The sequence below is a fragment of the Ylistrum balloti genome, unplaced genomic scaffold (assembly GCF_031769215.1).
Source record: "Ylistrum balloti isolate Yb309-2 unplaced genomic scaffold, AGI_CSIRO_Ybal_v1 Utg369880, whole genome shotgun sequence".
Lineage (NCBI taxonomy): Eukaryota > Metazoa > Mollusca > Bivalvia > Pectinida > Pectinidae > Ylistrum > Ylistrum balloti.
This window is the reverse complement of record NW_026782018.1, coordinates 170,428-197,500: the sequence shown is the minus strand read 5'-3', so window position 1 is coordinate 197,500 and position 27,073 is coordinate 170,428. Positions and strand designations below refer to the sequence as shown.

The window sequence follows — 27,073 nt, the reverse complement described above, 5'->3', positions numbered from 1 at the left end:
AACTAGCTGGTAAGTCACTTTGTGATGTTATGTCTTACCGCAGGCGTTAGGTGTCCGTCTATCCGTCCGTCTTCTTTTCCTACAAATAGCTACTAGTCATGAAGGACTGAGCTGATTTGCCCAGATTTGGTCAGAGTATCCTTAGGGAGAAGGAGACAGGTTTAGTATAAATAATGGGTCTTGGACCCTTAGGGCCTAAGGAATGGGCCCAAAATGTGGGTTTTTTTCAAAATTTTAAAAATCCATCTTTTTTTGTAGGAATCATGAGATTCTTGTCCAGTTTATTCTGAAGCATACTTGAATTAAGCGGACAAACCTTAATAGTGCGAATAGAGAAACTCTTTAGAACTCCATTTCTTTCTGAAGCACATTTAACCTCAAGGAGAAATGTAATAAGTTCTTAAAGATCTTTCTTCTGTACAATGATATTGTCTATGTTTGGTCTAAAGCTTTCCTGGGGGAATTGGACTCACTTTCGCACATGGCTGTATGACCGGTGGAGTTGACTAACATTTAACCTCAAGCTTCAATGACTGAATAGCTTAATTAGCTAGGTGGGCGATGCAGGCCATATTGGCCTCTTGAATTGAATGGATGTTTATACTTTGTAAGAAAATGTATATTAATCGTTCAGTTAGGTCTGCAATAGTATATAACCATTCACATTCAGTTTTAAACAGATGTGACGTCATAAACAGATGTGACGTCATAAACAAATGTGACGCAATTCAATTATTGTCATTACATTATGGATGTTCCAAAGCTAACTTTGAATTATCAATATTGCGAAGGAAAGAAATCTCTGTGACGTCATCACGTGCTAACAAAATATACTACATGGCAAAATCTGAGCAAAATAACGCTTGTAAATTCTCTCTGCAATATACCGCTCGGCTAGAGTGGTTCTCGTTGCTATCTTAGCGAATGGGTTGAAGTTAGTCATGTCTTCGTTACAGCTCATCGTCAGCATATGAAACCTACATTGTAAGCACCGTTTTTTCGTTTCCTCAATTCCTAACTAGCAAATGCTTTCTTTTTGAAGTACATTACTTACATAAGTTTGTTCCTCGTGTCGATCGCTTGTCCAAGTGATGTCGTAAGTGTTGCCTGTTATATAAAGTCTTTGGTATCGAATGGAAACGTTTAGATAATAGATTAGTCTTTGGCATAGAGGAATAGGAAGTACAGTTTTACGAAAAGCATGTCGGTTACAAACGTCACGTGGCTCCGGACAGACGTGTCTCAAACGACCTGTTACCGCCGTCAGTTTGAGACACGTCACATGGCTCAGGACAGACGTGTCTCAAACGACCTGTCACCGCCGACAGTGTTAGACACGTCACATGGCTCCGAAGAGACGTGTCTCAAACGACCAGTCACCGCCGACAGTGTGAGACACGTCACATGGCTCCGAAGAGACGTGTCTCAAACGACCTGTCACCGCCGTCAGTTTGAGACACGTCACATGGCTCCGGACAGACGTGTCTCAAACGACCTGTCACCACCGTCAGTTTGAGACACGTCACATGGCTCCGAAGAGACGTGTCTCAAACGACCTTTCACCGCCGACAGTGTGAGACACGTCACATGGCTCCGAAGAGAGGTGTCTCAAACGACCTGTCACCGCCGACAGTGTGAGACACGTCACATGGCTCCGAAGAGAGGTGTCTCAAACGACCTGTCACCGCCGACAGTGTGAGACACGTCACATGGCTCCGAACAGACGTGTCTCAAACGTTTTAGTTTTAGACACGTCACATGTACACAGACCATGTCGTTAGTTGGTTGGTTACAGGGTTCCTGTCGCCTACGCCAAACTCTCCCTATATCGCTAAGGGTTGTCTCATCAGGTTCTGGGGAGGTTCCAACCAATCTGAAGTCACATGCATATGACAGGTTAAATCTCGTTATCTTGTTTAACTGTATAAAACAACAGAAAATACCAATATGTCAATCGAAATTTTAATTAAACCAGGACTAGAAGAAAGTACAAATAAATGAACAATGTAGAAATTTACAGGTGTTAACACGTGACATTTTGCAACGGGGAACGAGTGTTGTAACGGATATTCGGACATCATCTTCGGAACAAGTTCACATCTACCTGTTGTTGTAACGGACATTCGGACTTCATCTTCGGAACAAGTTCACATCTACCTATTGTTGTAACGGACTGTCAGACATCATCTTCGGAACAAGTTCACATCTACCTATTGTTGTAACGGACTGTCAGACATCATCTTCGGAACAACTTCACATCTACCTATTGTTGTAACGGATATTCGGACATGATCTTCGGAACATCTTCACATCAACCTATTGTTGTAACGGACATTCGGACATCATCTTCGGAACATCTTCACATCTACCTATTGTTGTAACGGACATTCGGACATCATCTTCGGAACATCTTCACATCTACCTATTGTTGTAACGGACATTCGGATATCGTCTTCGGAACATCTTCACATCTATCTATTGTTGTAACGGATATTCGGACATCATTTTCGGAACATCTTCACATCTACCTATTATTGTAACGGATATTTGGACATCATCTTCGGAACATCTTCACATCTACCTATTGTTGTAACGGATATTCGGACATCACCTTCGGAACATCTTCACATCTATCTATTGTTGTAACGGATATTCGGACATGATCTTCGGAACATCTTCACATCTACCTATTGTTGTAACGGATATTTGGACATGATCTTCGGAACATCTTCACATCTACCTATTGTTGTAACGGATATTCGGACATCACCTTCGGAACATCTTCACATCTACCTATTGTTGTAACGGATATTCGGACATCATCTTCGGAACATCTTCACATCTACCTATTGTTGTAACGGATATTCGGACATCACCTTCGGAACATCTTCACATCTACCTATTGTTGTAACGGATATTCGGACATCATCTTCGGAACATCTTCACATCTACTTATTGTTGTATCGGACATTCGGACATCATCTTCGGAACATCTTCACATCTACCTATTGTTGTAACGGACTGTCGGACATCATTTTCGGAACATCTTCACATTTATCTATTGTTGTAACGGATATTCGGACATCATTTTCGGAACATCTTCACATCTACCTATTGTTGTAACAGCTATTCGGACTAACAGATATCACCTTCTTGGCGGGTTAATAACTACAGATTAACTCAAGACTGCCAACTCGCTACTTTAATTCACAACAAAATACAGGAATAAAGTAATTAATAAACCCTACACAGGAATAAAACCATAATTTCCAAAACCTAGTGCTTCCACGTGCATACCTCGAACCTTACTGCTATTCTTATGAACAAATAAACTAAGCGTTCATTGTTTTTAGAATGATATTATCAGCTTTGTGTTGAAGATTACTATTTGGATAATCGTGTGCATCTGTGTCTCCACACCAAAAACTAGCTTTACAGGAAGTGAAATGTCCTTAGTGTTTACACGTGGTCATGTTGTGAAGGCGTTCCGTGTTGGAATTTGCTTAAATGTAAGTAGTTTATTACCATAACACTGTTGTTAATCTTAAAACATGTGTCTAGAAATAAATTCCTTCTATAAAGTTGTAGTGTTCAGTTAGAATTAGTAGTATTTTTGCATTTTTAGCATTTTTTTGAGTTGGTAACCATGGCAATCACATGTCAGAAATAAAGGGTAATTTTTTTATCGCCGCAATTTTTATTTCTCTACTATTAATGTAATTGTTATGTAGTTTATAAAAATATATATACATGTAAGGATGTATTTTTATAATCAATCTGCAATGCCTGTATATCTCATACATGATCTATAATTTCAGTGCAAAAAAAAAGCACTGACAATCGTAACATATTTTATCTCTAAATTTTTTATCTATCCCTAGTTAAATTAAGACGTCCAAATGGGCAATTATCAAACAACTTTCAGCTGATTTAGACAGAGCTAGATCTAGTAATATAATACTGATATTGTAAGTGATTTCATTTCGAGTGATTTTCCTACCTGTACAGTGAGTGAATTTGCGAAACTCATGCCAGTTACACTGTGATATAATCATGAAAAGGAAGAGAAATTGTTTTTACATAATTCATAGACCATAACCCTAGAAGGATGAGACAGCGGTAAAATACATTCACTTAATTGTTTCGTCCTTCTTTACCTAAATCTGTATTAAGTGTTATTCGGTTGTGTGTATTTTTTTTACAATCTTCGAGAAACAGCTAGTCGAGATATCTATGCATGCCGCGTTTTTATTCATTCAAAATATTGCACTGTTCAGAATGTTTATATGTATATAATGTTGTTCACAAATTATATTGTATAATGAAAATTACTAAAAATTTTTGAATAACTATTAAATTGTCTATCAAGCCTTGGCTACTTTATACTTTTCTAACTTAAAACATCGCCTCCAAATCGTCGTGGTTTTTTTCGAGCAAGCTGTTGTTCCATTCTTGTTATGGGAACGTTCTTTTCGACGAAAAATGAACATAAGTGCAAATATATGTTGGTGAATTATACTGAAGTGTGTTTTGTGAAGATACGTCCAAATCAAAGTAGAAATACATATGGGGTACGAAATGATAAAAATGATCGAGTTTCTGGTTGACAACATTTCGTTGAATTTGGAGACATCTTAAAACGGACTATTGACATACATATGAGAATTAACGTGTGCCTCTCTGTTGGCTGACTTGTTTTTGTTTTCCTACGAGGCTTATCAAAACAGGTCAATGTGAATGCTCTATGTTCCGATAACATTTCTGCATCCCCAACCTATGGTAATTACATGTCACAGTTGATTCAATATTCCAATTTCGAAAGATGCATTTTGTTGAACATTTTTGGGGACGTTTTATAATCGCTATGGTGATCTCTGTTTCTTTGTGTGATATAAAGCCGGACGTGTTTGATGTTCGTTAGTTTGCCTGTTGGTTCCGTTGTTGTATACCTTGTTCTCATTTGACAACATAACATTACTCACTTGGATTGACTAAGGTTTACATTGCGGGTGTTTTAGATTAAGCAGAAGACGCTTTCTCTGCCGGAACACCTGGTCTTATTCCCCCTGTTCTCTTCAGGGGTCTATGTGTAGATTTTGTTTCTTTTGTTTATATTTTACCCAAGTTCTATAGTATTTTGTTAATGTTGTCTTCATGGTATTTGTTTGTTTGTTGTTTTTTTCTTTTTGTTTGTTTTGTTTTTTTAACTTATTAATTTTTTTTATTTTTTTGTTTTGTTTTTGTTTGTTTGTTTGTTTTTGTGTTTTTGCTATTGTTTCTTTTCTGTAGCAGATACTATGAATGTCTGCACAAATTTACTGCATATATACAACATACAGTTAGCGTGATCTCATGTTCTTTGCTGAATATATTCTATCTAAATGGGTTGGTATAGGTTTTCGAGAGAGATTATTAAAATTCTGCCAAGTATGTATTTGAAAGAAACTGAAAATTTTGGATGTCTGTTGACTAACTAATCCGTGGTTATCATCGAGATTTAATCCACGTAAACATCAAAACCAAATTTGTAAATTACAGAAATGTATTTCTTCACAGTAAATCGCTCAGCTAATTTGTCGTAACACCAGTACTCACTGAAACATCGACATCTCGTTCAGAAACACCGCACCATAGACAGGATTTCAAAACGACAAATACCTGTTTGCCTGGCGATGATGATAAATTACCTTTTTTGACGAGGTAGGTACAATTAATAACAAAAAACAAGTGTTGATTACATTTGTTTATTTTGAAACAATAGAGCATATTTGAAAACCTTCCAACTATTTCACTCAATAGACAATACAAAATAAAAACGTCAGTTTTACATATATGACTGGTCAAACGACAACGAACGATCGAAAGTTATTTTCTTTTGATGTTAACGATGCGTCGATAAAAAACGAAATACTGCATATGTTTAAAAAAGGAGAGGAAAATGGCTATATACAAATGTTGTTAGTCTCGATATTGTCGTGGAATTTGTTCGGCAAGTCTCGAGAGGAGATCTCGTGTTCGGGATTTTTCTTCTGGAATAGAAAAAAAAATGAATACAGGTAGGACATTGTAAGAAGCATATATATACACAATGTTATTTCGTATACGTCAGCTTTTCCGGAACTCTTCAACACTGCATCATAATATTTTGTTTTGTATATAAGATGATACTTATAATCGATTAAAAGCAATTTTGGAGGAGAATTTATTTTCGCCGAATTCGTGGGTACTTCGCATTTATGAGTTTACATTTTACGAAATACTAAACGAATTAAACTCGACATCAATTAAAATACCAGAAAATTAAGTGACCAGGATTTAAACACGATTCAAACACCAGCACATATGTATACTTTTGGAAAACCTCGAGAATTCAGTCCCACAGAAATATATTATTTTACAGTAACTCGCATTGTTGTGTTCTACTGACAGCAAAACTATCTCGTTTCTTAAACATACATATTGTTTTAAGTTTTCAAGCCAAAAATAAAAAAAAAAGATAGAGATAAAATAAAAAAATAATTGAAAAAAAATAACAATGTTAATAATGATGATAATAATAGATGGATAGATCTTAAACTAACCTTGTCTTTCTAAATCTTGCATAATTTCCTCTAACGTCAGGCCACTTTCAAGTGCTAATTCCACGTCTCCAAGAAGCTTGTCCTCCACAAGTCTAAGTGCTGTGAGTTAAAGAACATTTTGAAAAATACATACATTAGTAAAGTCTTTAACCAAGTGGACATCGAATGCCTGTTCAAACCAGACCAGAAAATTAAACATGGCTGACGAGTCTATGTCTAAGTTCAGTACATGTCACTTGAAATTTTATCACAATTGTAACATATCAAGTCTTGTGGAAAAACTGCTAAGTTAGCACCAACGGGAATGAAAACAAACGATAGAAGTTCTCTCCATATCTGACACTTTTTAAAACTTAGAGCTAGAGTATTCTAAAGCTTTATTGTAGCGTTTTGGACTATGACAAGGGTGGGGATCGGGGTGGGTTTTTGTTGTATTTTTCAAAATTATTTAGCGGATAAACTATATTGTTATAATTCATTGAACGAATTACAAACTAACCTTCACCACGGAACAATCCAAAACGTCCTTCTTTCGGTTGACGATACCCTCCATCGTTTCCTGAAGTTAAAACATGAAACTTAGATAAAAACAATGTCTTACATTTAGCAGCATGTGTGTTGAATAATTCATTGGATTTATAAATGAATAAATTAGACATTGCACCTCAGCGATTTAATTCTTGATTGATTTCAAATTCCAGGTGCAAAAGAACAAAAACTGTTCGTCAATTAAGTCCCAGTAAGGAACCACGTGTAGTTAGAAAACAGTAATTAAAATGACAATAAACAATATATATATATATATTGTGTTTAAACATGCCGACAAGACAACAAAAACTGATTCAGCTACGATGAATCACGAAAATAATAAAGTTCTTTTTCTGTGTAGACTAATGAAAATACAAGGAAAGTACGACTTGGCGTTCCGGGAGAGTAAGCGTCTTCTGATTGTTTATCTGCGACTGAAGTCATTCTTCCCTTAAGGAGAACAACATTGTCGTCAACAATGAAAGAACTTGGTAAACAGACGGGCACCGAGAAAAATCTGACTATCTGTAAGGCAAAAGGAAACGGGAGTGTTTCCCGAAGAGATAATTATGACGAACATAGAACTTTGACATAATCTTCATCTTGTGAGTTGCCAGCTGTCATTTTGCAAAATCTGATGTTATCATAACGATTCACGCCGTTCCCGTATGGTACAATGTCGAACATGTTGTTTCGTGTAGTCTTTAGCGTTTCGTTTCATATGTTAGCGTTTCGTTTCATATGTTAGCGTTTCGTTTTATATGAACATTTTATCATGATGCCAGGGACTCGTAAATCAAAAGGCGTTGCCGAATAATTGACAGAGAAGACAAAAATTGATAGTTATACATATTTTTATCTGTTGTCTCCATAACAAGAATTTAAGCGAACTCATATTATTTACTCTATATAAATAGTATACGACAATTACATATAAGGCCATTTCAGGTGATGAAAGCACGTGCAAAAGGATAGAAAGTCAACAAAATGCAATGTCATATTCAACGATATTAACTTAAATGGCAGTTAAGGATAACATGTTCTTGTTTCGTGTAAGATTAAATGTTTTATGATATTCTACGGCCTTAAATTAAATCAAATTAAATTAAGTTAAATTAAACTAAAATTAAATCAAATTAAATTAATTTAGAATTAAATAAAGTTAAATTAAATTAAAATTAAATTAAATTAGATAATATTCTACCTTCCCAGGTATGGTCAGGTTTGTCAGCTGTAAGCAGTTTTGCTAGTTCGACAACATCTGAATCTTTGTTCTTTTCGCCAACAGGGTCTTGGATGGGCTCCTCTCTAAACGACCCCATGTCAACTGAAATCCAGATACCATCCGTGTCAACAAATCTTTGTCAATGTACTTGGATCTTTATGAGTATCACTAGATCTTTATCAGTGTCAATACATCTTTATTAGTATCACTATATTGACAATACATCTTTATTAATATCACTATATTGACAATACATCTTTATTAATATCACTATATTGTCAATAAGTCTTTATTAATATCACTAGATCTTTATCAGTGTCAATAGATCTTTATCGATGCAAACAATGTTAAGCTACTTTTAACAACATCAATAGACCGTTACACATATTAATATCATTAAGCATTTACTGTCCATGTTACTCTTTTTTACCATAAGATATTGTCAATGTTAAACTTATTCTTTCAAACTCCTTATCCGTTCATTGGATGAATTGATTTTCCGTCGGTTTTAATCTTCCTTTACCTGGGCACGTTGTTTATAATCTTCCTTTACCTGGGTACGTTGTTTATAATCTTCCTCTACCTGGGCACTTTACCTAGACACGTTGTTTATAATCTTTCTTTACCTGGGTACGTTGTTTATAATCTTCCTTTACCTGGGCACGTTGTTTATAATCTTCCTCTACTTGGGCACGTTGTTTATAATCTTCCTTTACCTGGGCACGTTGTTTATAATCTTTCTTTACCTGAACACGTTGTTTATAATCTTCCTCTACTTGGGCACGTTGTTTATAATCTTCCTCTACTTGGGCACGTTGTTTATAATCTTCCTTTACCTGGGCACGTTGTTTATAATCTTCCTTTACCTGAACACGTTGTTTATAATCTTCCTCTACCTGGGCACGTTGTTTATAATCTTCCTTTACCTGGGCACGTTGTTTATAATCTTCCCCTACCTGGGCACGTTGTTTATAATCTTCCTCTACCTGGGCACGTTGTTAATAATCTTCCCTTACCTGGGCACGTTGTTTATAATCTTCCTTTACCTGCGTACGTTGTTTATAATCTTTCTTTACCTGGGTAGGTTGTTCAAAATCTTCCTTTACCTGGGCACGTTGTTTATAATCTTCCTCTACCTGGGTACGTTGTTTATAAGTGTCCCTTATCTGGGCACGTTGTTTATAATCATCCTCTACCTGGGCACGTTGTTTATAATCTTCCTCTACCTGGGCACGTTGTTTATAATCTTCCTCTATCCTGGGCACGTTGTTGATAGTCTTCCTTTACCTGGGTACGTTGTTTATAATCTTCCTTTACCTGGGTACGTTGTTTATAATCTTTCTTTACCTGGGCACGTTGTTTATAATCTTCCTCTACTTGGGCACGTTGTTTATAATCTTCCTTTACCTGGGCACGTTGTTTATAATCTTCCTTTACCTGAACACGTTGTTTATAATCTTCCTCTACCTGGGCACGTTGTTTATAATCTTCCTTTACCTGGGCACGTTGTTTATAATCTTCCTCTACCTGGGCACGTTGTTTATAATCTTCTTCTACCTGGGCACGTTGTTAATAATCCTTACCTGGGCACGTTGTTTATAATCTTCCTTTACCTGCGTACGTTGTTTATAATCTTTCTTTACCTGGGTAGGTTGTTCAAAATCTTCCTTTACCTGGGCACGTTGTTTATAATCTTCCTCTACCTGGGTACGTTGTTTATAAGTGTCCCTTATCTGGGCACGTTGTTTATAATCATCCTCTACCTGGGCACGTTGTTTATAATCTTCCTCTACCTGGGCACGTTGTTTATAATCTTCCTCTATCCTGGGCACGTTGTTGATAGTCTTCCTTTACCTGGGTACGTTGTTTATAATCTTCCTTTACCTGGGTACGTTGTTTATAATCTTTCTTTACCTGGGTAGGTTGTTCAAAATCTTCCTTTACCTGGGCACGTTGTTTATAATCTTCCTCTACCTGGGTACGTTGTTTATAATCTTCCTTTACCTGGGCACGTTGTTTATAATCTTCCTCTACCTGGGTACGTTGTTTATAAGTGTCCCTTATCTGGGCACGTTGTTTATAATCATCCTCTACCTGGGCACGTTGTTTATAATCTTCCTCTACCTGGGCACGTTGTTTATAATCTTCCTCTATCCTGGGCACGTTGTTGATAGTCTTCCTTTACCTGGGTACGTTGTTTATAATCTTCCTTTACCTGGGTACGTTGTTTATAATCTTTCTTTACCTGGGTACGTTGTTTAAAATCTTCCTTTACCTGGGCACGTTGTTTATAATCTTCCTTTACCTGGGTACGTTGTTTATAATCTTTCTTTACCTGGGTACGTTGTTTAAAATCTTCCTTTACCTGGGCACGTTGTTTATAATCTTCCTCTACCTGGGTACGTTGTTTATAATTGTCCCTTACCTGGGCACGTTGTTTATAATCTTCCTCTACCTGGGCACGTTGTTTATAATCTTCCTCTACCTGGGCACGTTGTTTATAATCTTCCTCTACCTGGGCACGTTGTTTATAATCTTCCTCTATCCTGGGCACGTTGTTTATAGTCTTCCTTTACCTGGGTACGTTGTTTATAATCTTAGTTTACCTGGGTACGTTGTTTATAATCTTCCTCTACCCGGGCACGTTGTTTATAATCTTCCCTTACCTGGGCACGTTGTTTATAATCTTCCTTTACCTGGGAACGTTGTTTATAATCTTCCTCTACCTGGGCACGTTGTTTATAATCTTCCTTTACCTGGGCACGTTGTTTATAATTGTCCCTTACCTGGGCACGTTGTTAATAATCTTCCTTTACCTGGGCACGTTGTTTATTAAGTTAATCTCGATAGTATACATACCTCTATGATCTGCCGTTGTTCGTTGTTTGTTCTGGTGCTGTTGTTGGTCTTTCAGTGTCTGAAGAGCTAACAGCAAAGCCTGAAAACAGCGTCAGTCACTACGATTGAACACAAATCTCTAACAATCTGTACAATTATACCATTCCCTATTGTACCCATATTGTATTTTACCTTGTTATACAGGACGAAGAAACATTGTATTCTTAGCAATATTTACCAGTTAAGCTTGTTGTAAAGTCATTTTCATTATTAGGACTTTGTGAATATAAACTTTTATATTTCAGTGCGTAAGACATTGTCATGGTTATCATATAACACACGTCTAGTGCAATGTGTTGATTTCACTAATAAATGACATATTGTTTTTTAAAGTCGTAAAAACTTTCCTGTAGAATTCTTCCTGGCTTATATAAAACTGCGTTAAATGCATTTCTATTATTTTCAACAATATAAGTAATGTGCTGCAATTGTAAGTTACTGATAAAACAGTCAATAAAGTGCGTGTCATATATATTCAACTTAAGTTGTATAAGATATGTATGAGACAGAACTCGTCAAAGAAATAGGAAGTAACATCACGTATGTTATATCATTATCCTCTCTTACGATAAAAATTAAATACAACATTGTTTCATTATAAGTATACCTCTAGGGTTTCTCCTTGTAAACCAGCCAACCCTGCAGTCATTGTAGAATCTCCAGCTAGTTTTAGGTTCCTTTGTGACTTTTCATCTTTGTCACGTGACATATTTGATTCTGTCGCCATTTTGGACACGCTGGACTTTGTTTCATCATCAGATTTTTTATTCTTGCTTTCTGGACTCTTGGCAATATCTGCCAACTTTAAAAAGAACCATATGTTTGTCATAAAATTTGAATGCATGAATGGATACATAAATATATAAATTTAACCTGCAAATGACGCGTCTAATATAGAAATACTCTCGATGAATTTATGCTTTATTTTAAAATGAAAGAAAAAGGAACGATATTTTTTAATCTTGCATTGGTTCGTCACAATTACTTTCCAATTTACTTCAATTTTATAACTGAAATATAATTTACTGTTTAAATAAAATTTTATTTGATGTAACGAAAAGAAAAACAAGTTTATTTATGAAAATTCATTAATTTTTTTCATATTCATTGAATTTTGGAACCGTTTTTTTTCACACGCTTAGAGGAAATATTTTGGGGTACATCAATATCCGACAAAACATTGAACAAAGAACTGTTAAAAGTTTCAATAATCTTAAGTTTAAGTTAACGTTACATTATTTGTCTTTTTTGCCCTTGCCAAAATACCGATAATATTTTAACATATTGTCAATGCTACCTCTATACCTGACACCTATTGAACGTCCTGTATCTTGCATATCAACGATATTTATTTGATGCACTGAAATTCGTTAACATATAGCTCATTTTATAACATATCGATGGTCTATATATATAGTTGATCCAACGAGGAATAATGTGCACAATACCAAGTTATTTTTAAAACCGGTCTAATCTCAAATATTCTTCAAAATAGATGAACAAAGGACAGTTTAGTTGTATTAATAAAAAAACATTAATATAAAGCTAACATTTTTTTCTCGTCGGTTGGTTGATTTGAAAATAATGTAAGCTTTTAAACGTTTGTTATAAATGATATGTAACTTAACTTCATACAAGCGTTATGAAGATTTGATTTATTCTATGCAGTTTTCTATATAAGACAAATATACTTACTAACGAGCGAAGTTTAGACAGCTGAAATAGAATAAATCGGAATTCAAAAACAGAATCACACAAAGGAAACAGTTTTTAAGAAAACAAAATGAAAATTTATGAATCTTCTGTGAATTTTTAACTCAAAAAGAAAAAAATCATGTGATAGATTTAAGTATTTTTCTGATGGTGAAGCTTGAGAGAATTTCGGATCGTCTGGCTTACAGTCTAACTTTTTGTTCGATATAGATTCGTCAGATCATACGAGATTGAATGAAACGAGACTTGAAACTTAGAAGTTTTTTGGTGTAAAAGTGTTAATGATAATTGCCACAGCCAATGAAAAACGATCTAGGGTTTATTACAGTAGTGACATATGCAAAAGTATGAAAAGGGTAAATTCATTTGAAATGAGTCACCTACATGAGATAAATATCCCCATAATGTCATAGATAACAATAATATATAAAGTAAACATCCCCCTTTGTGTGATAAAAAACTGTAAATAAATTAAAAAATAGACCATGAACTGTTGGGATTTTGGTTAGTTTGTAAGAAACACAAATTGTGTTAGAGGACCACAAAAATATACGCGAAAATGTTCTATTTTCGGGTTTTATTGTGATATGTCAGTAGTTGTAATTTAGTTTTAGTTAAAACATATTTTATTGCCAAAATATTGCAAGAGGACTGGCCACAAGTTCCAAGAACTTATAATCGCCCGCTCCTAATTATTAAACACATACATATGTACACGACATCATAAGATGGCAGATAAAATTAGAAGATAACATGATAATTTATATTGAGAGAGAGAGAGAGAGAGAGAGAGAGAGAGAGAGAGAGAGAGAGAGAGAGAGAGAGAGAGAGAGAGAGCTTAATCTCTTTGAATAATAAAATAGTTGAAATGATTTGCATACACACATACACACACTAACATCCACTAGATCTATATACATGTATGTGACTAATTGCATACAGTACAGTCAGCACAGTGATACACTGTACGCTATTCAATTTCATCAGCTGTTCAAATGTTCATCACATCCCGTGCTAAAGTGGCGTTCTCCTTTTGTTTCCTTGCATTCTTAGAATTTCCGTTTCCACCGTGCCGACTGAGACTGTATTCAACACATAATTTAATAACCAGTAGTTGTAATGGTTCAATCATGCGTGAAACTTATTCTTACCTTCGATTCGAGGCTCTGTATCTGTGAAATATAAAGAAGAAAACATTATATTGTCATTTTAACAAATACGAAAACGACTTTAGTGAATTAAACAGTGTATTTGTATAAGGAATTGAACCGAGTGGTCGGGTAGCGCCTTTCACTTAGCCGTCCGGGGTTCGATTCCCGTCACGAATATGTGAAAGGTATGGGGTGACCTGCCCGACCTCGTGAGTTTTCCCCGGGTATTCCGGTTTCCTCCTACAGTAAGACCCCTCGCGCGCTTCCATTTGGGCCATCAAGAGGGATTAACAGAAGTTGTTAAAACTTGTTTCAAATTTGCTGTGAATTAGGATATAAAACACATATGATGATGCGTAAAAATATTATCTTGTATTATCTTGTGATAATAGAAAGGATGATGATTTTTCATGGGGATTATTTATATATGTTAACGAAACCAATCCAATAGTGTACTAACAATAAAATGGCTTTTTATTGAATTGGTGACATGTATATGACATACACAGGATGAAATGTTGACTATCTTTATCATCTTACCTTGTTTGATGAAGATGTACTTATATCTGAAATGAAGGAAAAAATATCACTCAAGATTTGATAGATTGCTTTTAAAACTAATAAACAAAATAATTAAAATGTCATTCAGTGTCGCGAAATATTTTCCAACTGTCCTTTGAAATAGCCGTGCTCGTGGTTGGTTTCATAATTAGTTTTCTATCTCCGGAAATTGTTGTCCTACCTCCTTTCAGTTTTTGACGAGCGTGTGGTCAATCAGTTAGACAATATGTATATATGTAATTGTAACATTACATTTCAAACACGGTTTTTGGTTTGTTTTAAAACAATCTTAAGAGTTCTTAGGGATTAAAAGCATGTCACGTGGAGTTTGGCGGATTCTACACCTGGTGATCCTTCGAGCGGATAAACTTAACTGTAACACTGCAAAAAAATATCTGAGCAAATTTTCAAGCTATTTTTAAAATAATGAATTATGAGATGTTGATATTCCTTTACGTCACTCACATCATTACAGCATTTTAAAACATAGACAGAGTTATCTACACTTGAAACAGCTTCGCTTCAAATTACTGATTCCGAAGACCGGAAGTACAGATCGAAAACCCATGTGACTGCTAAAACTGAAATTAAACCAAACTTCGGTTTGTAATGAAACTCGAACCGCAGCGTTGCTTCGTATGGAGTTTAATAACAGGGGCTATATTCATGGATATAATCCGAGTAAATATGATTTCCTTCGAGAGTAAAGCTCCTGGCGATCTATTTCAGTCAAGCAGAAATATTCATGGATGACCTGAGTGTTGTTTTGGAAAAGAAAATTAATAATGTTATTTTTATCATAACCACCAGCCAAAACCTCTTATTAATTAAATTGTATAGATATAAAATGATGCCTCTAAGTTGGTTTACATTATATTAGATAAAGCAACCCTTTTCACATAGCTATTGGTATAAATATGTCTTGATATAGAAACACACCCAAAGATAAATATCACCACCCTCATATTACCCCACAGGAGAAAATAAGATCCGATCGGCAGCAAACACACGCATATGTACTCGTTATTATACCTCGTCGTTTTACCATTCAAAGGTACACTTACCTGTATCAACAGCCGGCGCTGAAGACCCATACCCCGCCAAACAGAACACTAACACTAGACAAGCGTATCTTACAGCCATCTTCATTAGTCAGTTTCACAATGTTGACAGTTTCTCAAATGACCAGGTGAAATGTTCGTTGAAATTCGACGCCAACACTTTTTATTCCATGTCAACCGTAATTGGGTATAAATCTGTCTTATATGCTAGTAGGGTAGTTTTATCGGCAGAATGTTTCCTGTTCAAGGTGTGCAGATTTAACCTTAAAATTGACCATAAACGGGTAGATGAGTCACGAAAATCTCAGGTAACACTCCTGTATCACAGATAGCTTCAAATAAAGCACACATCGATGTTGCAGCGATATTAATACACGAATTACGAACCTGCGTCGGAAGCTCTCGAGATTGTTTACATTATAGTAAGGTCAAAGGTCGGCGATAGGTGTGCCATCGAAACATTGACAGATCGTCAAGATATGAGGAAATGCCACAAGTGACTCTAAGGTGAGAACCAAACATCAAAATCCATTCATAAAACGAAAACTTTCCTCGCCCATTAAATATTTTAAACGCTACAATAATTTATGACGTCATCGGACTTCCGGTTAATCTTCAGGTTTAAAATCGATGCGAGAACTTTGATAAGGAGGTGACTATGACGTGGTTTATGTTCGATGTTGTGTACACCGTGATAACACTGTCCTTATTTCTACGTTAATTCCTGACTTAAGAGGATTTATTGATATCCCTTGATATTTGACCGTATCTAAAATATGCACGTCTTTACATAAATGAAATATATTCGGTTTAAGATAACAATTTCTTCCTGACACAATCGCTAATCTCAATTTATCACTATATCTTATACTAAAATGACAATGTAATATTCACCAACATTTATTTTATGCACTCTTCACTAGTACCTACTGATAATATTATAATTTTTGCGGGGCTAAAATTTTGCGGTTTATCTGTTTATCATTTAGTGGAATGAAAGTACTCATGACTAAACGAACTAAATCACGCACGCATATCAATGATTTTACAAAATACCATCCAACGAAATAATATTGATATTTAGAAATTCTTATATGAATTAATATTATAGATTAATATCACATTCTATATATCATTATGATATACTCATAATATAATATATATCGTATATCATTGTCAAAAAAAAAAAAAAAAACACACACACAAGAAAATATTAAAAAATTTACTCTTGTTGTAGATAATTATTGTTTACCTTAGTCATAACAAATGTTAAAGACTGATGTATGACTCCATTACAAGTTATGAGAAAATTTAAAAAGTTTTGAATTCCATCATATTAATCCCAACACTGCCAATTCGTTACGCCTCTATGTTTTATTTTTTCCAAACCTTTGCTTAATTCTTACAGTTAATAATTGATTAAAAGTGATCTTAAAGTGACATTTTGATATCACCCTTGCCGGCACCTCTCGCAAAATTGTGTACTGAAAGTCCACACTCTAACAACAACGGCATGTAGAAATGTAATCTACCTTCATATCGGCTAAGATACTGACCTCTCGTAAATTGAAGAAGAATTGTCGTCACAGGGTACAAGGTACACACACATTTATTTCAAGTGTCTGATGGAGGGTTTTCAAAGTATCGACAGCTTGGCGCAAATGAACTAGCATTGCATACGTGAGAAGATTAAGACGTTACATTTTGAAGGATTTCGCTGTACATAGTGAAGTCATTTTATCGGGACAAATATTTTATAAAACGTGTTAAATTGTTAGAAAGTTCCACGGTTTGGCCATAAAATCTGGTCTGTAATGAGCGTACAAACACAAATCATCTTCTTAATAGCTTGTGAGGGGGAAAAGTCAAAATCGTTTTGACAAAAGAATAGTTTCATTCTGTTTCTGAAATTAAGAAAATAAACAGCAAAAATGTAATTTCATTTATTAAAAAAAGACAAATCACAATAGACAAACAAGTTGTTTGAATTAATATAATCGTCGAAAATTACACATGATACCTGTGATCTGTGTAAGATTAAAGGTTATATGCTACCTTACACATTATACCTGTGATCTGTGTAAGATTATTATATGCACACACATTATACCTGTGATCTGTGTAAGAGTTAAGGTTATATATGTGATCTGTGTAAGATTAAAGGATATATGCTACCTTACACATTATACCTGTGATCTGTGTAAGAGTTAAGGTTATATGCTACCTTACACATTATACCTGTGATATGTGTAAGAGTTAAGGATATATACTGTCTTACACATTATACCTGGAATTGCTTTAGAATTAAGATTGATTGCTACTTTGTATCTTATACTTGTGATCTGTGTCAGAGTTAAGATATTACAAATATCTATTAACGACATTGTAGTTTGTGAGACAACAATACTCAGCATGCTTCCGAGAGAAAATGAACATAATACATATCCCTTATACTGTTCAACATGTGATTGAAAGAGATAGCATAATCTAGATAAACACGATTCAGTAATTCAGATTGCCTATCAATGCTAAGCGTACGAACCTCCATTGTTTATGTTGGAATCCGTCTTTATTAAGAGCTGGTCTAATCACTGGCGTTACCGTTTAAATAATGGTAAATATACATGTGTGATTATGAAATACACTGGAGTATTTGTCGTGGATGTTATAGAAGTAAAAACTGATCAAAGATTTTGTTGAAAAGACATCGATAATAGTGGTTTTCAAATGCACTATTGACGCAGCTATAGGAAACGACTGTGCTCCTCTTTGAACAGACGTGTATTAAATTTCATACGAATGTGAACATACAGAAAAGTTCATCAAAATATGTCACAAAGACATTGTCAAATAAGAATACAGTGTTACCGTCGTCATAGTGATTTCATTGAGGAACATTCTTTTCTTTGTGCGATTTGAAGCCGGACGTGTCTACTCCTCGTTATTTTACCAGCTGGTTCCGTTGTCGTATACTTCGTTCTCATTCGAGAACGTGACATTACATACCTGAACTGAACAAGATTGACATGGCGGATATCGCCGATGAAGCAGAAGAGGTGTACTCTTCCGGAACACCTGGTCTTATTCTCCTTGTACTTTTTCCGGATACTCTTTGTAAATCTTTAATTTGTTCCTATTTTGTCCTTGTTTGATTGAATTGGAGTTTGGATTATGATTATATTGACATGTCGGTATTTTCTTGTTTTTTTTTTATTCCTGCGGAAATTGACAATCATGTATTCAGATAATAATCAATGTTTTATACGATTGCATTATAAACATCAATTACAATTGTATGTACAGACTTATCAATATATTTAAGACCATGTCTCTCATCTATCATATCGTGAAGAAGTATCTATACACCTGTATTTAGGGAGAGGGACTCGCATCTAAACACCTGTTCCCAATAGATATATACGTGACACATTTATCAATAACGTGAGGGACCATATCTACGTCTGAACATGGGTCCATGCCGGTAATGATGTTGGGAGATCAATGAAGGGGGTGTGGCATCGTAGAGATAGACCGTGAAATCATGGAAAAGGGAGGCAGTACGCGGACCAGATCAGGTTTAATGATAAGGGCATGGTTATACAGGGAGACTTGGAATTATAGAGAATTAATGAGGTGCAATATAAAGGGAGAAAAAAATTCATGACAAGAAGGCGTGTCTTAAAATGTGGGGCGTGGCCTAGCAGAGAGACATGATGGAACTATGCCGGAGAATTAATGTTATTCAATATAAAGGGCCAGGGTAACCCATGACAAAGAAGGCGTGTCTTAAAATGTGGGGCGTGGCCTAGCAGAGAGACATGATGGAACTATGGAGAATTAATGCTTTCAATATAAATGGCCAGGGTAACCCATGCCAAAAAAGGCGTGTCTTAAAATGAGGGACGTGGTATTGTAGAGAGGCATGAATTATCATAGAGAACGAATCCTGTGCTATACAAAGAGAGGGAGAAGGCGTGTTTATGACATGGGGGGGGGGGCGTGATTTTAAAAATAGTGGGCGTGGTAAAGCAGAGAAAGAGGCTAATATATAACAGAAATCGAAGGTCTTTGACAAAACAATATTACCTAGATTCTTGATATGTTAATTGTCGCTACGTAACTCAGATGTTTAGCTCTGACAGTTGTAACATCGTCATGATCTTTTTATTTACTTTGATAATCGGCCACGTCACAGCATACAGTGAGTATAAAGTTATTTTAGAAATACGAAGGGAAACTAAAATTTTCGTTTGAAATACACATTGTATAAATTTTCAAATGTAGCATAAAGACTTGATAAAAGAGACAATATATTTAATGAGGAAAACTGAATGAAACGTTGACATTTATAGATTAAACACTAATGTTAATTTGCTGATTGCGATTTGTAAATATCAACATCAATTAAATTTTGTTGTTTATATGGATTATGCCTGGAACAAAATCTACCACACATTGTTACATCAACAGATAAGAAAAAGACAAAATTCGTGAATTCATGTGTCAATTTAGCTTTGTTTTATATAAGAATAGTAAAAACTGATCCATGGCTTCGAATTTTTGTTGGATCACAACCGTATCAAAATATTGTTAATCAATAATCAATCAATCGATTTTAGCTTACATTGATCTCTCTTGTTGGCACGGAGTACTGATAATCAACCCTAGTGTATGGCGAGGCGGTCCCATAAATTTTCACGTTTTTCCGGGAAATCGCTCCCCGGACACCTACACGTGCATGTAGTTGTATCGCGAGAGTGTTACCGATATAAAACCCAAACACGTATCATTTTTAATGACCTATGAAAAAAATACGGAAAATTTTCAAAATGGTGATGGAAAGTTCACAAAAAATTCCATAAAAAATTGCTAGTGCAAGTAGATATTTTTTATAAATATAGAAACGTAAACATTAATTTGAAGTTTTTTGGAAGTAATATTTTATTCACTGCCTTCAGAAAAAAAAAAGAAATAGAAAAAAAAACGATGTTTTACTTATTCATCTTTCAGCGGCTGTCCCACTGAGCGAGTATGTGCAAGTTCCGGGAAAGTACGTGGCCCCTATTCCAAGGAATTCTATTACAATAATCCGTGACGTCAGTCTCCAACTTTGCGCGGCAAAGTGCACCTTGGCGTTTCGGATGAAAACATTTCCTTGTTATGCATTTGAATACACGCCCGGAAGTAGAATGTGCGTGCACACAAATGTTACGTCACTTGTCATCAATGGCGGATTTCTTGGGTTGAAAGACAACAAAGCAGTCGATTATTACGAGAGAACCAAAAGTAAGTGTTACGTTTCTATAGAATAAAGTTTGACAGAAAAGGGGGAAAATGGAAACAAAAACGAAAACATGATAACCCAGCTATTATTGTTCATGTTTTGCGAACATGTATATGATTTCAAATATGATTTAGTTCGCAAGTGGAATATTCATCATTATAAACGCGAAAATAAATTCAACAAATAATTTCTATTTTATACTGCCGATAAAAAGAGGACAATTGCACATAAAGTTTAAAGGTGTCAGAAAAACTAGTTTTATCACGAGAAAATATAATTGATTCAATCAATTTTGAAAATATGTTTATCATTTTGTTTGTCTTTATTTGATTTGTTTATTTATTGTCGATTCCTGTATTTGTTTATTAATTTGAAGAAAAATAACATTTTATGGAATCGATATTGTAACTGACTTTGTTACTAATAATAAACGTACGTATGTTTTTATTTATTTTTCTTATTTCAATTCATTTGCAGCGTCATACACGAACTTATTCCAAAGTCACGATCACGCTGCGCTTAAGCAGCAGAACACTTACTTTAAAATCAGTCTCAACAAAACGCTTGAAGAATGTGCATACGAGTGCCTGAGTACTGCGGTTCATACCTGTATGTCATTTTCCCACAGTCCCAGCACAGGCGCGTGCGGCCTCAGTAACGTGTTCTATGGCGAGGGTCACGAGGCGATTAGACTTATCCAGAGTCGTATTTACAACCACTATCAATATTATACAAGTACGATAAACGTTCTATAATTAGACACACCCGATATCAAAGATGTCATTTGACGTAATTATTAGATCAGTTTTACACAATGTCCTTCGTTCTGTCCCGCGAAACAGTCGGCAAAGTGTCGGATTACGTAACCTTTGGTGATAATTCCGACGTCTGTGATCCGACACTTACTTCCCTTGACTGTAAGTGCTCTTCAGAAGGTCCGAGAAACGGACCAATCAGTGTTGTAGTGGTTTTCTAACTGTGCAAGATAATTAACCAATTCTTTAAAAATGAAATGAGTCTCTTGTTTCTTACTTTCGTATTGCAGAATCAGCTGGCTACCTCTAGCTAGGAACCTGATAACCTCTAGCTAGAAACCTAGTAATCTCTAGCTAGTAACCTAGTAATCTCTAGCTAGTAACCTAATAACCTTTAGCTAATAACCTAGTAACCTTTAGCTAGAAACCTAGTAATCTCTAGCTAGTAACCTTGTTACCTCTAGCCAGTAACCTAGTAATCTCTACCTAGTAACCTAGTAACCTCTAGCTAGTAACCTAGTAACCTCTAGCTAGTAACCTAATAACCTCTAGATAGTAACCTAGTAACATTTAGCTAGTAACCTAGTAACCTTTAGCTAGAAACCTAGTAATATCTAGCTAGTAACCTAGTTACCTCTAGCCAGTAACCTAGTTACCTCTAGCCAGTAACCTAGTAATCTCTACCTAGTAACCTAGTACCCTCTAGCAAGTAACCTAGTTATCTCTAGCTTATAACCTAGTAACCTCTAGCTAGTAACCTAGTAATCTCTAGCTGGTAACCTAGTAACCTTTAGCTAGTAACCTTTAGCTAATAACCTGGTAACCTTTAGCTAGAAACTTTGTGATCTCTAGATAGTAACTTTGTTACCTCTAGCCAGTAACCTAGTAATCTCTACCTAGTAACCTAGTACCCTCTAGCTAGTAACCTAGTAACCTCTAGCTAGTAACCTAGTAACATTTAGCTAGTAACCTAGTAACCTTTAGCTAGAAACCTAGTAATCTCTAGATAGTAAACTAGTAATCTCTAGCTAGTAACCTAGTAACCTCTAGCTAGTAACCTAGAAATCTCTAGCCAGTAACCTAGTAACCTCTAGCTAGTAACCTAGTAATCTCTAGCTAGTAACCTCTAGCTAGTAACCTAGTAACCTCTAGGAGAACAGCTCTCACCAATGACCAAAACAACAGAAAAAAAATATTAATTGATTAACCATTGAATAAATAAACAAACAAATATAGATGTTTGGAAATGTATAATTCTGGCTGAGAATTATTGTAGTAACAAATGTATTTACAATCCTCCTTGATTAAGTGTTTTCATAATTTGACCGCTGACCTCGTCTATTTTAGGATGTGTTGAAGGACTCATTTTTTCCCTGTAGGTTGGCCGTGCAATGTGACTATTCCGGAAAATTACGGACCTCGCGCTATCGCTTCTCTCCATTTTCCGTACCAGTCCATCCGGCATGCCCAGTGTCACATAAAAATAAGAGCACCATCCGGAAAACAGGTCCAGATTTTGTTTCCTACTGTTTTCTTTGGACAAGAAGTTTGCAATAAACAAAACGGTGTCGGTTTGACAATACATGACGGAAATTCAGCAAGTGGGTCAATACTCGGACATTACTGTCAATCAACAACTAATAGATCACATCCACCCTACGTGACTTCTACTTCCGGGTCAATCTACGTCACATACAAAGCTAATGAAGTTCCACTAGCCTTTGAGTCAATATACCAATTTGGTAAATATTTGAAATTCACAAAATGTCTCGCAAATCGATATGCATATACATACCAAATTTGAATTTATTCATTTGAAACTACTTTCAGAAAAATGCATTTGTCATATTTGTTCAATGAATACGTAAGCAGAAAGAAAGAATAAGTTTTGAAAAATTCATACAACGAGGCTATGATGAGCACGTTCCAAGCAGCCTTGTCTTCTAGTGATTGGTTTGAATTCAAGTAATAAACAAATGAACACCACAAACATGTCAATTTATTAAGAAAATTCATAGAAAACGAAAAATCAAAAATAAATTTCTCCGATTGCCAGAGAATCTTAATTTAGCAGTATATCAATGGTAATTCTCATATTCTCTACACGCAGTGACGGTTGATCCCTGTGAAAGCAGTCAATGTAAAAACAGCGCCACCTGTATAGCCAAGAACACGAGTTACGTGTGTGAGTGTCCTACTGGATTTATTGGTCAGTTCTGTGAGGTCAATGTTGACGATTGTGCCTCCTCGCCGTGTCTGTTCCAAGGACAATGCATTGACCAGATCAACAGTTACACATGCAACTGTACACACGAATTCACCGGGGAACGATGCGAAAAATTTATCGGCGAATGCGCAGATAATCCATGTCATCAAGGTATATGTGTCGTCACTAGTCGATATAACTACACGTGTAATTGCTTGAATGGTTATGTAGGACGACATTGCGACATGAAATTCACACCCTGTATGTCCAGTCCTTGTCAGCACGGCACGTGCGGGGAGACGCCTGACAACTACATATGTAAATGTTCAGCTGGATACACCGGTAGGAATTGTGATCGACCATCCGTTGACCTTTGCACTCCCTCTCCTTGTAAACATGGCCGATGCATCTCGACAGCAAACTCTGATGTAACCTGTACATGCGACAGTGGTTTCACCGGAAATCTTTGTGAGACTAGAATTGATGTCTGTGCTTCAGTCAACTGTAACAACGGAAGTTGCGTCAGAAACGAAATCGGTTACTCATGTCAGTGTCACGCCGGGTTCAAAGGTCAATTTTGTGACACAACTATGGCGGTTTGTGAACACCACAAAGAGGACTGTTATCCTGGTACATGTTATCCGTATGCCAATGTTCCGGAAGCCTATATTTGCTGGTGCCCAGATAACAAATACCATCGACAATGCAACAATACCTTTGACGCGTGTTTACCATCACCATGTCACTATGGCACGTGCAACCGGAGTGACAATGGATACACATGTATTTGTGCTGATGGCTATATTGGTATGCATATTTCGAGTAGGATACTTTTATTTTTCGCGCTATAGTTTAACGGTATGCATTAAAATGCATTTTCTTTATCCATCCGAAAGCAGAACCGTCCTTACCGTACATATCTAACTCATTTCAAACTGTACACAACTATTTCGTTGACATAAGCATCGGTTCTCAGTAATTTCTATACAAATGAAATTATTTTGCTTTTTCATTAGTCCCCTCTGGAGATTGTTTGAGCTGAATTTTAATTTTTAAACATCGTTGATATACTGAAGCCCATAAAAAACGCAAGTACCAGTACATTTTCATGTGAAATTTTTAGATATGACCTTTTGTATGCTAATACTGATAATATAAAGTTGTGAGTGCAAATGATGAAATGGCGTCATGCTAGCACTATCATCAGGCTTGCTGGACGCTTACAGCATACAGGTTCTCTTTCTGATCGTCCCAGGACTGGCAGACTAAGAGTGGCAACTCAGACCCAAGATCGCTTCATCCAGGTAACTCACCTTCGTAACCGGACCCAGTCAACAACCAAAACAGCCATCATAGGTAGAAGAAGCACAGTGTTCCTCGGGACCGTCCAGCGTCGCCCACGTGAACATGACATTAACTTCCAACGTCCTTACGTAGGGCCTATTCTCACTCAGTCCCATCGACAGCAACGTCTTCAATGGGCAAGGCATCATCAACGAAGGCGTCTTGTTGACTGGCGAGAGTTTTCTTTCCAGACGAGTCTCGATTCCTTTTTTTCCCATGCTGATGGCCGATTGCACGTGCGGCGTCGACGTAACGAATGGAGAGCCTCCAGGTACCACCAGCGGATACCTCTTCACGTCTACCATCAACGTGTAACAGAAGTGATGTACATTATCAGGCCTTACGTCATTCCCTTGTTTGCTGCACAGCCACAACTACAGTTTTACCAGCAGGACAACGCCAGTTTCCACACTACGCACGTACCTACGTGTTTCCTTTAACAGAATCGTGTGAATGTCCTCCCTTGGCCGTCTCTTTCAGCGGATATGGCACCGATAGAACATGCGTGGGATTTAATTGGGAGAAGAATCGCTACTGGTGGAGCTTTGTTGACGTTGGCTTAGCTGGAACAGAGACTCCTCCAGGAATGGAACAATTTGCCCGAGGCATTTTTCCAGACACTCAGCAATTACATGAGACGATGTTGCACAGGACTATATCAATGCGCAAGGTGGACACACGCTTTACCGGCTGATTTGTGATTTTCCTGTCATTGGGATACCCTCATCAAGTAGACAACAGAAATTGTAAATTTTATGAAATGAAATCTAGCCACATTTTCATAAAAAATCAGTTTCTATTTTTGATTTCTCACAAAAACGTATGTTAAGTTGGACTTGCTTTTCTTTAGGGGCTCAGTGTACATACTTCTCTACCGTTTTGTCAAAGGGCATAGATATAATTAATAAATTTGAGTGTATTGTTTATATTTATTACCATGGAGACGATCACCAAGTAAGCAGGTTTGTGAATGTTTATAGGTTCTCATTGTAACATTTCAACGTGCGCTGTAGCCGATTGCGGACTTGGTCTCTGTGAAGATAACGCTTCTGGCTATAATTGTATATGTCCAGTTGGTTATGGCGGCAAAAACTGTGGCAGTACTACGACAACCTCTCTTACAAATATAACTCAATCAACCATGACCGCTTGTTTGACGTCACCTTGTCACAACAATGCCACCTGTATTGAACGAAATCTCGGATTCACGTGCTCTTGTTCTGAGGGATGGACCGGAAGTGTTTGTGACACAATTATCGACGCATGCTCAAGTAGTCCTTGCATCAACAGTTTGTGTATAGCGAAGGGATCAAAGTACAGGTAATTGCTATTCGCTTGCTGCCTCTTCGGGTTATTATCACACTAAATATTTGTTCACATTTGCATTAGACGAACAGCGTTCCTTTGTAACATTGAAATTTATAGACGCAATTCAAATACACAGAAATGTATATATTGTTTTTATCGTAACCATATCTATCTTAATAGCAGATTAACAGGTTCCGTAAAATAAACAAATGAAAATAAAAATAATAACAATAATAATAAACAGGAAACCCCCCCCCCCCCCCCCCCCCAAAAAAAAAAAAAAAAAAACCATCAAATGAATACCAACAGATCAACATAACCCAAACTCAGATTCAATAAAACATGTGCATATTATCAACAAAAGAAACATTTACACCAAGACTCATAAAAAAGTACAAAAAGAATATAACCAGGTTTTATTTTTGGATAAACTTTGAAACGTGAACGCAATTAAAAAA

At 36.1% G+C, this 27,073-nt stretch overlaps 2 protein-coding genes across 2 annotated transcripts; one reads left to right on the top strand and one right to left on the bottom strand.

Moving 5' to 3' along the window:
* Nucleotides 1–5,925: 5,925 nt before the first annotated feature.
* On the bottom strand, nt 5,926–15,800 carry LOC132546242 (uncharacterized). Its single transcript, XM_060209951.1, has 10 exons — nt 15,722–15,800; nt 14,637–14,662; nt 14,097–14,117; nt 12,928–12,948; nt 11,840–12,034; nt 11,194–11,272; nt 8,314–8,436; nt 7,081–7,140; nt 6,582–6,680; nt 5,926–6,029 (listed from the first exon to the last, which is right to left on the bottom strand). Exons 1-10 carry the CDS (start codon nt 15,798–15,800, stop codon nt 5,959–5,961), a joined length of 774 nt encoding a protein of 257 aa, XP_060065934.1. The 3' UTR covers nt 5,926–5,958.
* A 3,459-nt stretch (nt 15,801–19,259) lies between these two features.
* Nucleotides 19,260–26,631, top strand: LOC132546251 (fibropellin-1-like). The gene is made up of 7 exons (XM_060209960.1): nt 19,260–19,275; nt 20,729–21,004; nt 21,480–21,737; nt 23,137–23,499; nt 23,868–24,770; nt 25,197–25,709; nt 26,288–26,631. The coding sequence occupies exons 1-7, from the start codon at nt 19,260–19,262 to the stop codon at nt 26,629–26,631; spliced, it is 2,673 nt and encodes an 890-aa protein (XP_060065943.1).
* Nucleotides 26,632–27,073: the final 442 nt, after the last annotated feature.